The 15,877-nt window shown below is 40.1% G+C and overlaps 1 protein-coding gene across 1 annotated transcript in view; it reads left to right on the top strand.

Moving 5' to 3' along the window:
• The first annotated feature begins 365 nt into the window (after positions 1 to 365).
• SLC6A15 (solute carrier family 6 member 15) overlaps positions 366 to 15,877 on the top strand; it is a 37,127-nt gene continuing 21,615 nt past the window's right edge. The window contains exons 1-2 of the mRNA XM_058804945.1: positions 366 to 523; positions 11,069 to 11,545. Coding sequence (XP_058660928.1) covers positions 11,257 to 11,545 — 289 coding nt within the window. The 5' untranslated portion in view covers positions 366 to 523; positions 11,069 to 11,256. The remainder of the gene's footprint in view (positions 524 to 11,068; positions 11,546 to 15,877) is intronic.

A 15,877-nucleotide genomic window follows, 5' to 3' on the forward strand; every position in this document is an offset into this window, starting at 1 on the left:
CCGCCTCCAGGCCGCGCCCGCCCGTGTGCCGCTAGCCCACCAGAGGAAGGCCAGGGCGGGCCGCTCCAGCCCGCCTGAGCGCCACACGGACCTGGGGACCGCCACGAGTCTGGGCGCAGAGAGGCGGAGGCGGCAAGGAATGAGGATGAGGATAACAACGAGGAACCCGCCGTGCCTAAGTGTGGCCGCGAGCATTTTGGCGCGGCGGCCTCCTTGTCCTCTGGCTGCCGCGCCTGCCTCCTGCCCGCCCGCCTCCGGCAGAGATGCTGCTGCAGGCGGGTGGGTGGGCGCTCCTCCCTGCGTCAGGAGGTGCGGCTCCCCCGGCCCGGCGCTGCCCTCCCCTTTCCTCTCCCCCCGCCGCTTTTATGTCTGTCTTTAAACGCCGCCGCAGTGAGGGTTGGGCACATGTGGCTGCCGCCGCCTGCCCGCCGCTGAGCCCCGCGCCCGCACGGCCCCGCTCGCCATCCTCGCCCGCGGGGGCACCCGGCCCCCCCTTTCCGCAGCTGGCGCCCGGCGGGCGGAGGTAAGGCACGGCAGGGCAAGGCACGACATGGCATGGCAGGGCACTGCACGGCATGGCAGGGCACGGCGCTGAGCGTGGCTGCGCGGGGCGGCCCGCGCCTTCCCAGCCCTGCCATGCGGCTGGGGCCGCGGGGGAGCGTGGCCGCCTCCGTGTGTCGCCGGGCGGGAAGGGGCAGGATGTACGGGGGGTTCCTTTCCGCCCGGTGTCCGCCTTCCTGCGGCTCGGGGTCCCCCCAGCCCAGGGGGTTTTCGCCGTGGTGCCAGCCTCTCGCTGGCGCGGAGAGAGCCGGCGCCTCGGGAAACAATAGCGAGCGCCGGTTAGAAGCCGCCCATGTGTTTTAGCTCGGCGGTGGGTTAAAAGGATGTACGGGGCTGTTTTAATCAGTTTTATTATTATTATTGCTATTGGCATGGACGAGAAACTTATATCATTTTCCGAGTGAAAGAAATTTAATTCATCTCCCGTGTGTTGCGTAAAAAACCTCCGATGCAAGTGTAGCGCGTGTTCCGGGCAGCGCGGGCTGTCCCCGCCGGAGCACCGCGGTGATGCATGCGCCTCGCCGCACGGACGAGCCCGGCTCGGGGGGAGCCGGGTACCCCGGGAGCGGGGTCCAGCCCCGGCATGTGCCCGGGCGGACGCGCTGCATTGTTGCTGCGGAGCGTGGGCGTCGCCCGGCGGGGCCGCCCGGAGCCTCCCGCGGCTCTCGCCCCGCCAGGGCGGTGGCAACCCCCGGCCGGGGGCTGCTGCGCCCCGGTGTCAGCCATGTTTGGGTGGGTATGGTAATGAGGACCTTCTCCCCACCTTTGTGCCTCTGGGATGTATTTGCTGTGCGGGATTTTGATGGTTGCAGCCCGCCGTGTACTACGACATGTCCACAGGGTTGATTCATACCTACAGTGTTCTCCCAGTGATTCTTTTTCTCTTCGATTTGCTTATTAATCCTTCTGATTTTCTATGCCTGCATTGCCCGGTTTTGTTCTCGTTTTCCTAGTGTTAGACCGAAGTGGAATTTCTTCGTAAGGCTTTGCTTTTGTTGTGGAAGCAAATGAGATGATTGTAATATGTCTGCACAGTCACACTGATCTGGCACACGTGAGAGTTGTGATGGGATTTCATCTATTTAAGTAAATTGCGCTGTGTTTTACTTGTTAAAGACCACATTATCATCAACGATTTCATTTTCAGTGTGCTACTGCTGCATAACAAGCTCACTGCTGTATTGTTGTTTTCTAAGATAAGTCTAATAATTTCTAAATAGTATGTTACCATCCGTGTATCACTGTGGAGTACCATAGGATATGGACCCGATTTCCCCCCTACAAAGTGTAAATGAAGTAAAGATTTTGTTATCTGATGTCCTATAAATGTATGCTGGCTATATTGTGAAGGCAGCTTTCTCCATTTGATTAAAAAGTGATGACAACATAATCAGTTTCTGTCTATTTAATAGTATATTTCCAATTATCTGCCTAACCTTAGAAAGGAAACTATGAAAAATACTTAGGAAAGATTGTTTCATTTCATTTTGGCTAATATACAAGTGGGTTTTTTTACCCACACCCCATATTAAGATAACTATAGACTCACAGCCTGCGCACAGTGCATGTTGGACACTCCCTTTGGGCTCAGCTCTGTGCCTCAGACTCAAGAACAAACAATCTCATTGGTTTTGATCTGTGCATGAAGAACCAGACCATTCATAGCTGTTCAGATGTGTCACCAGTACAGGAAACTGAGAATGTGAAACTGCCAAGATATCTTGAAACTAGTTTTACAGCATAATCTGATTCCTTTTGACCTTTCATGTCTTGTCGTTCTTACTGTTGTCTTTTTTCCATATTGCAAAAGCCCATATGCACAAAATGTTTCAAATGCTGAATTAGTCAGAAAAAAAAATCACAAATTATTCAGAAACACAATCTACTGATTGCACCTCTTCCTTTTGATTTAGATGAGTAGTCACTGCTCAAGTGGTATGGAATTACCACTTGAAGTATTTGTGGTGGAATTTTTCTGGGAAGATTTTTTTTTTAAATTCTCTAGAATAGCGTACCAGAAGTGTGCGCAACATTAAGGACATTTTTACCTGTTTTCCCAACTACTTTCCATTCTTCTGACCATTTCACTCATCTCCATTAGTAATGTTCTTAAAAGACAAAATACCTGTTGATATTGGAAGAAGTTTTCAGTCTCAAATTTTAATAGATCAGCATAGTAGTGGTAGCAGCTTTTACACGTGACTTTAGAGATCTCTGAAATCTCAATTGCAGAATAACTTTGACATATCAGCAGGTGGCTGCTTGGGCAACTCCATTTGTCCTTGAAAATTGATTCAAGGTAACCTTGCCATTACTCAGGAAACACATTGAAGTAATTTAGGGGAAAAAAAAAAGCATCATTGACAAATGACAACCAAATGCTATTCCACTGAAGAGCTGGAAGCACAAATCCTGGTGAGGCAGTACAAAGTGGTGTGAAAATGCAGTGGTAACTGCCAGAACGGTTGCATTAGGCAATGGCAGTAACCGGACTGAGCTTCCCATAACCCTACACTGAAGCAGAGCTCTGTGTTCTTATCCTTCACTCCTCAGGCTAGGGATGCCTTGTTTGTATGGGAGAAAGCAAAGAAAAAGTTAGTGTTATGTTGTGGACAGCAGTGCCTCGAGATTTGGTGCCAGTAGTCTATTTCCCACTTTGGGGAAAGAGTTTCTTGCTGCTGGCAAATGATAGTTTTGCATTTCAAGTGTCAGAAATGTGTACTGCAATATTAATAATTCAGCTTGCCTTAAGCCAAAATGGAGACGAGATGAAAATTGTAGTGGGACATTTACAGTGTTCATAACTTGAAAGCATGATTTGTGCAATGAAATCAAATAATCAGATGTGATGAGAAGTAAGATTTCTGCTAAAGCATATGTTCAGTTTGGCTTTTTGCTTGTATATAAAAATGAGGAAGAAGTAATCACATAAATTCTTCCCAAGGACAACTTGATTTACTTATTGATGCATTCTGAAGCACAGAGGTCAGAGAGTTAGGGTCTCAGGGCAACTATGTATCTGGTAATATCTAATTTTCAGTAATTGATTTTGCAACTTAAGTAACTTTAATACTTTATTGAAATAGCAAACATACTTTTGCAACCTCTCACTTCTGAGAAGTGTGATAAAATTGAACAATAAATTCACGGTTCTCTTGTATCTTATATGATGAGTTTTGAATATGGATATTTCGTTTCAAGTTGCCAATAGTTACATCTTTTCAGTTTGACCAACCAGGGGTAGAATTTCTTCATAATTGCTGATATTGCTTCACTTGAAGGAGTGGTACCACTAAATTTGTTCCTTCAATGAAGTACATATAAGAAAAGACCGCTGAATTAGTGACATACTTTCTCCATTTGAAAAGGAGGTTGCAGTTAGCTTATCCTGTAAGTCTCTGAAATAGTGAGGTTGATTTGTGAGAAGAAAATACTGAGAAACCTGTACAGAAGTGAGAAACTACAATAAGGCAAATTAATTCTTTAGAGATTATGTGCAGTGAAAAAAACCCTGACATTTAAGAGCTCTAGGTTGTAACACTCTGTTTCTAGATGTTTCTGTTGGGCCAGGGATTTGGCAGTAGTCATACAAGCTGTTAAGATCAAGTTTATTGATAATGAACAAACCTGGAAAAGAGACTTTGCTGTTTTTATTGTGTTTGTTCTATAATAGTAGGAAGTATTGTCCTGTAACTAAAATGTAAGGAGACTAATCTGGACGAGAATTTTTTTCCATTTGAGTCTGTGCAGGGTTTTGTTGTAGGATAAAGCCACGAACGATATTTTGTACGAATGGAGAACAAATTTCCCAGCAGTATGGAACATGCACTGTCACTGAAAACTGTATAACCTGTATGTGCAGCAGGTGTGAATTCAGTCTGGCATTTTTAAATAGTTTTCCCCTAATATAAATGATTCTGTTGTAGACACCAGAATAAAAACTTTCTTCTGATGCATTTAAGTCTCCCATAGCCCACAGAGCTCTTATTTTTTTTTTACAGTGTTGTGAATGTGTAACAGATTTCTCTGCATTCTTCAGTGATGTTTTCTGAGACATGCTAATACAACTGTATAGAATATAATTATCTTTAATTGCAATTGAGTTAAGCACCTATTGAATCTAAATCTTACTGACAGGCTGTATTAAACTAGGTAGGGAAAAATGCTAGCTCATGTAGTTCATGCTGAAAAGCAGCATGATGGTTGCATCAGTTTATAGCTAGAGATGGGCTTGACTGGGCAAAAAGTTTATGGTGTGTATTCCTATTTCCACCAAAGAACACAATGCTGCATTGCAGCAGTAATTCAGTCTGTGCAATGAGTACTGTAACACAGTGTAACCCTTCCTGAAATAATTATCTGTACACAGATTCCCCCAGCGATAGCCATTCTTCACAGTCACAGTACTCCCGTGAAACCTGGTTTGCTCCTGCAGTCTTCTTCCTCTCTTTTTCACTAGGTATTCCCCACATCCTGTCTGCATAGATTTCTTTTTTGCAGACTTACAGCCATCCATAGCTCCTAAAACTTCAGTTTTCATTTTCTGTATTGCTTGTTCCCATCATGCTTTTTCTTCCCAGCTTGTCAACTCATATTTGAGATGCATTTTGTACATTTCTTTTTAGTGCAAAAGGCTCCTCTTCTGCACTTTTGCATATGATTCTTCTCCAGTGATTTCATACAGACTGAAACATTTGGCATGAATACCAATAAAAATCATTTATGAACATGTGTCATGGTGACAATCCTGACTTTTAGTTCCATGTCCTCTGCTTAACCATACTGCTTTCTTCATTGGGAGTCAAAGGGAAGACTTGGTGAACAGCAATGTAGGACACAAGCTTGTGGGACTGGACTGGTACACTACACTAGCATAATCTACTTTCAAAACTGAGATTATAGTGATGTGAACTGGCTGCAGCTTTTTATTGCATTTTGCCTCCCTCACAGCAGCATGTTGGTATGTAACTGCTTCCTCAGGGAAGAAAGCAGTGCGCTGAAGAATAGAATGTTGATCTCTTTAACCCCTTCAATGGTAAACATTGAACCAAAAAAAGGTATTGAGGATTATTTGTAAAGCATTAAAAATGAAATGTAAGTAATTTTGTGAAATCACTGTGTTTCCATCAGAAGTAAAAATAAGATTATAAAATAAAAAAGTGCACTGTGTTAAAAAATAATATTTTTCACTCTCCTTTTCCGAGGGAAGTGCTGGTTTTAAGAAGAAATGCGATGTAAGAATTATTGTGTTGTAATTTATATTTGAAAAACACTGCTAGAAGTTCGTTAATACTTAGTTATATCAGTTGTTGCAATAGTATTGTGGGATGTTTTAAACATGAAATTGCCTTACAAATGGTTTTTTATAGAGGTTTGTGCTGAATTTCCAGGAACGTGGGGCAGCTGTTCTCATTATACTTTCAAATCTGTAAGTGAGGGGATTTTTTTTGTGCCTCTTTTTTTGTACATGTTGGGAAAATCTCCAGCCTTGTAACTTTAATTGTTTATTGGTATTAGACAGCTGAGAGAACCAGAAGTACAGTGTTCTTCTAGTAGGTATCTCTATATTGATTGGCATGCAGATCTGTCTGATAGAGATGCATGGGAAGGAGCCCAGCACAAGATTCACTGCCAGTGTAATGGTGAAGAGGAGCAGCAGTGCTGAACAGAACCAGGACAACTCCCTTACTAGGCATTCCTTGCAACAAAGATTGTGAGAAAAGGACATGCAGCAGTGTGTTTCAATGTGTCTTTTGGTGCTTTGACTAATGACGTTCCTTTGGGTCTTACTGCAAATGCTTGCAAGTTTTGTCAGTGGAGGCATTGCAAGTCTTATCTTCCTGTGCCAGCATTTCTGAATGCAGGCCTGAAGCTGAAGCAAAAGTTCTATAGTGAGCTTGGATCTCCCAGGGAGCTAATTTGGGTCTGAATTCCCTGTGGCAAAGGATTATTATTGCTTAATCTGCTAGTGGTGTGGAGGTCTAATAAGGTTACTTTACTTGTGCATGCTGGTGCATTGGGTTGATTCTTTTTCCATGGAAAAAAATAACAAAATTCCTGCTGTGTTCTGAGAGAGAAAGGTGGGGTCTGTAGTTTGCTTGGTATCAAAAAAGTCAGAAAATACTTACTGTTTTATCTTTCAGTATGTGAAAGAAATAGATATTAGCATATCAAGGACAATGCTAGTAAGACATAATTAAAATCTAGCTCATATGTTTGTTTTAGTAAAGTTTTTGCAAAAGTTTGTTTATGCCAACTCAGATTATTGATTGCGCTTATTTCAGTGACAGAATAATTTTCTAAATGTTCCTTTAACTGAACCATGTACTGTTCATCAATTTCCATTCTGTTAAATTCCATCAAACAATACAGATGTTTGTCAGGTCAGTTTAAGAGTAATTTTAGATTTCTTTATAAATGGAATTTTACATAAAAAAAGGAAAATCATTCTTATTTGCTCATTTCAGTCGTGGCGAATTCCAGAATAATAGTATATTCTCCAATAAAGGTGGTAATAAAAATTTCCCTTCAGTGTTTTCATCTGACAGGTTACGTCGTTTGAGTCATGAAAAGGATGAGATGCTGGGAACATAATCAATTGGTCAAACTCCGTTATCTAAATTCAAGACAGAAAAAAAATACAACCTACAAACAAACAGCTTTAATAAGGCTAAATTATATTTTAGGCATTTTACTTTTAATCCCAGGTACTGGTTAAGTCATAGTAATGTTTTAAAATAGCTTACAAGATTTAGGACTTGGAATCCTAATATAATGATAGTTTCTCCTAAGTATAATTTGAAAATTGACATAGCAAATCCCCATTTTACTAAGGATTTACAAAATTACCTGTCTCATCATATAGTGTTGAAGTGAGGGGAGAACGACCATCCTATAATGCATCGAACTCCAATTTATTGATCGATCAGTCACTTTAAATAACAGTGTTAATTAACTTCATGCATATTCCAAAATCCAGGCTTACGATAGGCTAACAGAGAAAACTCTAACCACTCCTTTTGTTTTACGATACCGACAATTGTTTACACAAAACAAAACCAGTGTTCCCACTGTGATATGAAAGGTTCCCAAAACTTCCATATCTGTTCCCAGGGTGCCATCTTTTCCCAGAGAGGGTGTTTTGCTTGTTATGGGAAGACTGCCTGAGAACCTTATTGTTTATAAAGTGATGCCTGAGAGAGTCTAATTGTTTATAGAAATCAGGCTGGGAACTGCTTTTGGAACTGCTTTGCAACTACCTTTTACTTTTCTCTCAATTGCATGGCTTCATGGCCTTTTTCTTTAAGCCGTGCTTGAACTAAACTCTCGACAATATAGTTCTGTATTTATTTACAAGGCAATGTAGAAGGTAACAAGTACTGGAACTAACTGAAGATGTTTAACAGAATTTGGTGTCATATTTCCTAGTTTAATGCTGATGAGGTTCAGTACCGGATTGCATCCAAGTGGTGTGGGAGCATAGAATAGCATTTTATGTGGTGAGGTGCTCAGGTTCAATACTCTGATGAGGAAAAAGAAAGCTTGTTTAGTGGTTCGTGTTTAGCTAATCAGTGCTGGTGAGTAACTCTACTCTTCTCCCTATTCAGACTTGACACAGGAGCATTCATGTCTATACCTGGCTCAAGCTGAGTAGTTTGATATCAGTCTTCTTTGGATATCAGTCTTCTGTGCAGGTTTGTTCTGGATCAAAGAGCAGCTTCTGTGCGTGTCACTGACTGCGCTCTGGGAGTGCTGAGCACGGAGCAGTGGACTCCTTGCACAAACCTGCTGGGCTCGCACTTCAAACATTTGTACCTGGTGGTAGTATCTCTTGAGAGAGGACTCCTTATTTGCTTTAGTACCAGCTCCTTTAGTACAGAGAAAAGTTGTTAAATCTGACAGTAGGAGAGTGCTTTGGATCTGTGGTGTGTCCAGAAGGACTGTCCTCCATCCTTGGTGCAGTCTGGCCAGTGATAATGTGCTGAGTTAGGAAAGCAGTCCTGTTAGAACCATGCACCAGTCTGCTGAGCATGCCTCCCGCATTTTCTCAAGCCCTGCAAGTGTTGCAGTCTATACAGGGATATTTCTGTGGATAACATACTGCTTAATGGAAGGTTAATGAAAGGGAAGTTATTATGATACTGTGCTAGGAGTAGAAGTCTCAAGCCCAGCTTATCCTGAAGCGTAGCAGTGCAATGTTTAATGCATGACAGGATAGAGTGATGCAATTTTTGTTGGAATTGACTCATCAGTGGGAGCTCCAGAAAATCATATTGCTGCTCTGCAAGTTACTCTATCTAAAATAATTAAAACAGGTATGACCTTTTAAAACATTTCAGTAAATACTTATCTATGGCTTGTGTCTTTTTGACTGAAAATCTCTTTTTGTTATTACAGTTAGAGAAGGATTTCAGACTTAGAGACAACTACTGATGTCGTTTCACATGTGCAGCTGTTTCATTTTAATGTAATCCCTGAACTTATTACTAATTACTGGAACTGAGAAGCTGCTTTCTAATTTACATCAGTGGAACAAAGGGAAAAACAAGTTTGAAATGTGACAAAAAGTAATATTTGAAGTACCAGGTGCTGTGCCTTGTAGTCCCAGAGCTCCATTAGGATTGCTTAAATGCTTCAGCTTAATGTATTGTTTGCATTTTGGTTCTACATAGGTATCTCAGTCAGAACTCAGAGCCACTGAATCATGTATGAACTAGAAGAGGGTGTTGTCCTTTGAAGACTGCAATGCAAAAGACAGAACAGATGAAAAGAGGCCCACACAGACATTCATTTAGCCCAGATACACAGGATAGAGTATTAGGATTTCTCTCCTGTACAAACAAACAACTTTTCCCCTATTTTACTGTTCTCTGTATAGCTCATACACCTTTTTTTTTTTTTTTTTGAAGAACTGGTATCAGTCAAAGCAAAGCCTGGTGCTAGCTAGTCCCACCACATGTCAGAAGGAAGGTTTATAGGACCCTGAGCCGTTCAGTGACAGTAGTGAACATGAAGCAGATTACAAGCCAAGTAGGTTCTACTATGTTTTAAAAATTTGGGCTGACTGCCAGAGCTAGAGTTGCTGAGAGGAGGCAGTAACAGAAGGGAAAGTGAGAAGACAGTGACCGGAGTCTGGGGAATCAGTGAAAAGAGGTTACAACAAGAGTTCAGTAGGCAACTGGAGTGAACTTCAACTTCCCAATCCTTGGGAATTATTGGAAAAAGTAATTGCCTTGTTGGCTGGGAGGCTGGTGCTAGGACTTGTGGTGCAGAGGTTTTGTTCTGGTGCTGTGAAGTCGCATCTTGATAAGCTGCGGGCTGGGTTCCAGTGGCTTATCGCCTCTGCCGTGGCTCTGGCGCAGAAGCGGCTGCGAGGTGCTTGCCCTCTCAGTGACTGTGTGAGCAGTACCTTGCAGCTCTCCACTGCATGGCATTTTGTCAGGACATGATGCAGCCTTCATGCTATGGATCACATAGACGTTGCAGCAAGTCCATAAGCAAAAGCTGTAAGGTCTCATTTTTCCTGAAGTAATTTCTGATTCTCATCAGTTAGCAGTTCTTGATTAGACTTCTTGTGTATTCTTTACAGAAACCCTCTTTAGAGCTTTCATGAAGCTTAACACATAATCTAAATCCTTTTTAAGACTCTTAATTGTGCAGATGGCTTTGCACACACTAGTTTTATCCCATGTGATTAGTGAAGAATTTAGTGAAATACATTCCTACCCAAAATCTTATGGTTACCTTTTGTATGGCAGCTGCAAGCAAGTCTGTCTTTTTAAATGATTGTGTTTAAGAAAAACAAGTATTCAAATGCAGGCATTTTTGTTTCTGTGCATGCACATTTGAAGCAGTAGGCTTTTAAAATGGATTTGGCATTTCAGATATTTCAGATAGCTTCTTAGAAAGAGGAAATAATTAAAAAATATCTAAAGTATCAAAGCTTATAAGAGATGAGCATCTCTCCTTTCAAACTATGACTGTGATTATATATTCCAGGATGGAGAATAACAAGAAAATAAGTTACCATTGCTTTTGAACTACTAGGTGCATCCTCTCTATCAAAATTTTAATTGCTGCCTGACTTTCTGAAATGGTCTGAAAAACTTAATTTACTTTGGTTAAAATATACTTTAATAAATTCAAGTAAAGCCATTAAATCAGGAAGTAATTGAGTTGGGCTCCTGCATTTTATGCAAAGTGCATACCCTTTTATGCCTGATGTGAAGAATCTTGTTATGGTATCAAAGTATGAGCAGCTAGCCTATCAGTCCTTAGGAACTAAAACAAAACAAGTGAATGAAATGTAATTTATAAAACATTTTAGACCAAATAGTGGACTTACTTCCTACAATTTGAAAGTGGTCTAACATCCCTTTCTTCTTGTTTTGCCCTCTTGTCAAATCAATGAGCTATGCAAAAATGGGTAAAACAAAGGACACAATTTCAAAATTAAGTTTCTTCTGCATAATAATATAAAATCATTTTTAATTTCTTTTTTCCACAGATACTTTCAGTAGAGCAAGTGTTGAGAAACAGAAGGCCTTACTCTTGATTCCCTGGTATCAAGGACCCATCAGGCACCATCTTCAGTCTTTTTATTCAGTATTTTATCCCAAGCAGAGGGAGAGTCTGCTTCAGTGCCCATCTGTTTCAGCTGAACGTCATCTCCTTGCTGTTTGTTTCAAATCACAAATGCCTAAGAACAGCAAGGTAGTGAAAAGAGATCTAGATGATGAGGTCATTGAGTCAGTTAAGGACCTGCTCTCTAATGAGGACTCTTCAGATGATGCCTTCAAGAAGAGTGAACTTATGGTTGAGGATCCAGAAGAAAAAGATGTAGATGTTGAAGAAGGCTCAGATGTAGAAGATGAAAGACCTGCTTGGAACAGCAAACTCCAATATATTCTGGCACAAGTCGGATTTTCTGTGGGATTGGGGAATGTGTGGCGATTCCCCTATCTGTGTCAGAAGAATGGTGGAGGTAAGTTTTGTGATACAGCTGGTTGTACCTAGATGATGATGCTGACCTTTCAGATTTCAAAGTTAGCAGAGAGAGCCACAGTCAAACCTGCTCCAACATGTCAAGTTTTTCTTTTAGTTTTTGCCAGAGCCTATGAGGAAAAACCCACATTCTCTTTATTTAGAAAGAGGCATTTGTTAAAGTAAGTAGCAGATCCTTCCAAGATGCCATTTACTCATTTTAGGGTAGAAAGCTCTTGATACAGCCTTAGCTACTGCTCAAACCAGTGGCTACCCATAACACATAATTATGGAGGGTTGCAATGTTTAGGACCTGGTTATTGTGCTTAAGTGTTCTTTATAGTAATTTGACAATAAATCAAGACATTAAAGCTACATCCACTTTAAAGACCAAAGCAGCATTTATCTTTTAGTATTTAATGGTACTAAGTTTCACAGCTTTACTTTCTAATTGCTTTTAACTCCTGGCCATTTGATTGTTATTTACTTCTGGCAAGAACTTCAGAATACTCTGAAAGGGAAAAAGTAGGGGCTTTGTTTTGTTTTGTTTTGCTTTTTTACTGATGATCTGTTTTTGTGCTGTTAGACAGTTTACTATTTTTGTAAATAACAAGGTACCTTTCACTTAAAACAACGGCATCAAGCTGTTTCTTAGTTGACCATCTGTGGTCTTGAATGCAGTTTCAAGTATGAGGCTGGAAACTTTCCTTCCTCTATGAATGCAGGATTAGTATTTCATCCAATGCTATACCTTACCCAAATGTACTACATTAATGCACACTCTGTTGCAGTTGATTACTAAGCTGAATTCAAAACAAACCTCTCACTTTTTGTGATACAGAAAGTGAATGTGTACAGAAAAAGAAGAAGAGCATTCTACTCCTGCTTTTTTGAAAGCTGAATGAAACAACTGATGTAATTGAGGAGTATAGACATGAACTTGGAATATGATAAAAGTGTAATTCTTTATTTGTTTTGTCTCAATTCAAGCACTAAAAATTAAGTTTATGCTTTTAGGATAAAGTTAAATCCTTTTATATCAGTAGTTTGTTGGGTTTTTTTTTCGCTACCATTTAAGTTTTGTTTTTTCTCTTATTGTGGAGAGAAAGTAATTTAATGATTGATTTAAAGTATGGTGTCAAGATGTAGTCTCAGAGACAATGGACTACAGCAGTTTATTTTGTGAAGTTGTGTCCCTTTGAAAGTCTGTCTAATGTCAGGAATTTTGCAAGCCAGTCGGATTCTCCTTTGAACCAAGAGAAGGGATCCATTGGTGTGTTCCTTGGGCTGTTGGTTTCATGGCCTCAGGTGCTTTTAAAGTTACTCTGTCAGTGAGGGTAAATTTAATTCTGGTCAAATATAAATAAATTTATTTAATAATTTCACATTTCAGGAAAAGAAAACCAAGAAAACCAAGAAAAACCACAACAGAACCCCTAAAACAGTAAACTAGCCAATCTTCAAGGATTATGACACTTTATTAATTATATTTGAAAAAGTCACTATGGTGTCACTTGAGATTGTAGTTAAGTGTTTTCTCCTGTGCTGTGATTGCAGGAAATTGGATGCATAGCACAGCCTGTGGAGATACAGTGCTTTCTGCTCATGCTGAGACAAGAGTGTATTTGGCTTTTAACAATAATTTTGCACCATTTTAGCAAATGGCAGCCTTCTGAGCAACAGAGGAAAGGAATTTATCATTAGCTCTGAAGCTTACTTGGTTTTCAAGTTAATCATAATGCAAGATGGAGAAGGTGACACAAAGCTTGGAAATATGTAAAGTACATTGGTGCCTGTATGTGTGTGCAGATGGACAGATAATTGTCACAAGTGCATAGAAGAATAGGGGGAGGGAGTGAAAACTTCAAGCACATGGTAAGAAAACCTACACACATTTTGTATGAGATTCTGTTTTCTGCTACACATAATATTTCAAATAAGTTTCCTAGGTCAAATTGGAGTGGTTTTATGTGACCCATGTAAACGTTAGTGTCAGAACTGTTCTGTAATCTTCTGCTGATAAAGTTGATAAATACCTGTTGAAGTCTCTTTGTATAAGGTAAACTTTCCTAGTGTATACTAGGTCTCTACCTTCAGTTTAGACCTTCATTTTCTTCCCTGTGTTTAAGGAACTTATATCTGAAAAATACCATATGAGGGGAAGGAAGTATATTGAAAAGTAGTAAACCAATAGATCCAGTTCCAATTTAACCAAAAAGAAGTAAAAACCATAGTTACCTATTAGTTTCCTTCACAGCCTTCTTACAACACTAAAGCCACCAGTAAAAGAAAAGGCAAATCCTAACTGTGAAATAATCTCAATTTTTATCTTTTTTTTAACTTCTGTGACAAGAACAGCACAATAAAGATAGGTAATACACAGCAAGGTTAGCCCAAATAGATATATGTTATTCAGGAATTTTGTGGAAGAAAATTTGTGTGTTTCCCACCCTGTTTTCAGTAGAGATCTAGTTTGTTTATGGCTGTGGCCCATGGTATAATGGCACTCCTAATGTCAGAGCTCTCTACTGCTTCAGTGAGATGCTTGTGATACAATCTTTAAAAGTAACTTGGGCAGCACTATGCTGCAGAGGGAATTTGGATGTCTGTAGATATGTTTGCAATCTCTGTTTCTGGGTCTGGTCTGTTTTAACCAAACCAACTTCCTTCAGTTTATTTCTTGTGATTATTGCTTTAATTCATAGCAGCTCATAAATATTTAGAGTATTACCTGGTATTTTTTGTAGTTAACTAAGTTAAAACTAGACTGAGAAGCTCTTTGCTGACTTTCACTCTTTTATTCCCAGAAAAATGTTTGTTGGGAGAGGTGAGAGAAAAGGCTGATATACAGCTGGGAGATACTTGGCTCCACTCTGGGGATGTAACTGTAATGCCAAAAGTATCAAGTGGAAAAAAGAGTCTGGGAGCAGCTAAGAGCACTCCAGGGTGCTGGTTTTCTTGACTTTGAGAGGGAGGGCGCAAAGGAGTTTTAGGCTCTGTGAAACATGGGCTGAAGATGTTCAGTAAAGTTTTGAGAACTGACTGTGGATCTCTCTGTCCTCACCACAGGCCCTTCTTACCCCTGGCAGACAATGCCCAGACTCCACCTGGCACTTAAGGCACCTCTGCCACTCTTTGCAGCCTAACAGATAAAAAAGCTGTTTCATTCTTGATTCTTGATAAAGACAATTTATGCTGGAGCTGAGTATGCTCAGTTTCATTTCTGCGCTGTAGGATTCGTTTGTTCCTCCTTTGCTCCATGAAGGTGAATATGTGTGTTTGTTCAGATAAGCACAGTAACTATATAACAATTTCATAACCTCTGTTAGCATAGCATAGGTTCAGAGCTGCCTCAGCTTCCTGTGCTTCATAGCCTTGAAAATGAACTGCTCAAGTCTACCCAGTCTTGCCAAGATGCTCATAAATAGTGACAAACTAGATTTACAATTTCCTGCTGCTCCTGTCATCTGGAGGAGATTACGCACCTTTCACTATTTTCAAACAAAGAAAATATTTAAAGTTTCTTCTGTTTGGTTGTCTTTTCCCTTTAGGATTAGCAGATGTATAATGATACTGTTACATAATTAGAAGTAACAAAAGCAAAATACATTAGCTATTCTGCTAAAACGACTAAGTGTTACTTTGAAGAAAAGTGAGGAGTCTCCAAGGTACTATATGTCCAAAGATTTTGTGTTGCATTTTTGTGAGCATTAACTTAATTTTTCCTTTCTTTTTTCCTTTTCTTTTTTTTAAGGTAAGTCTTTTTTAATATCTCTGTGATTTAAAAAGTCAAAAGAACTAAACAATTATAGATAAAAGTTGTAAGCAAAATAGGAGAGATGGTAGCAGATGATGCTGTCATTATGTTTTGAAAAGATTGACTTGGGTAGAGTCACATTGTGAGTTTTTACAGTTAATTAGTCTGAATTTTTTACTGAAACACCAACAGATTGACATTAAAGTTCTTTTCTCTAATGAAAAAGCATGGCAGTTGTACTTTTCCTCTTAGAAGCAAACAACTAATGAAGAAGAAATGGGAGCAAAGCAAATATTCCCTTGTACTCCAACACTCGAGTATGGATTCAGAGGCTTTATTATGTAGCTTTGGATCAGTAATTTATATTCAGTGCCTTGAGTTCACTGATAACTACAGTATAATCTTTTTGAGTTCAGTATTATCAGACTCAAAATTTAGTTGTACTTTGGTGTACTGAAAATGTTGTGTTTCTATTTTGCACGTGTAATTCTTCATTGAGGCGATTGGCTAAGGTGATACTCACCCTTTAAGCACAATTCTGTAAACAGGCACACCTGAACATTCTGAAACTGAAAC

Source organism: Ammospiza caudacuta, chromosome 5 (genome assembly GCF_027887145.1).
Source record: "Ammospiza caudacuta isolate bAmmCau1 chromosome 5, bAmmCau1.pri, whole genome shotgun sequence".
Classification (NCBI taxonomy): Eukaryota; Metazoa; Chordata; class Aves; order Passeriformes; family Passerellidae; genus Ammospiza; species Ammospiza caudacuta.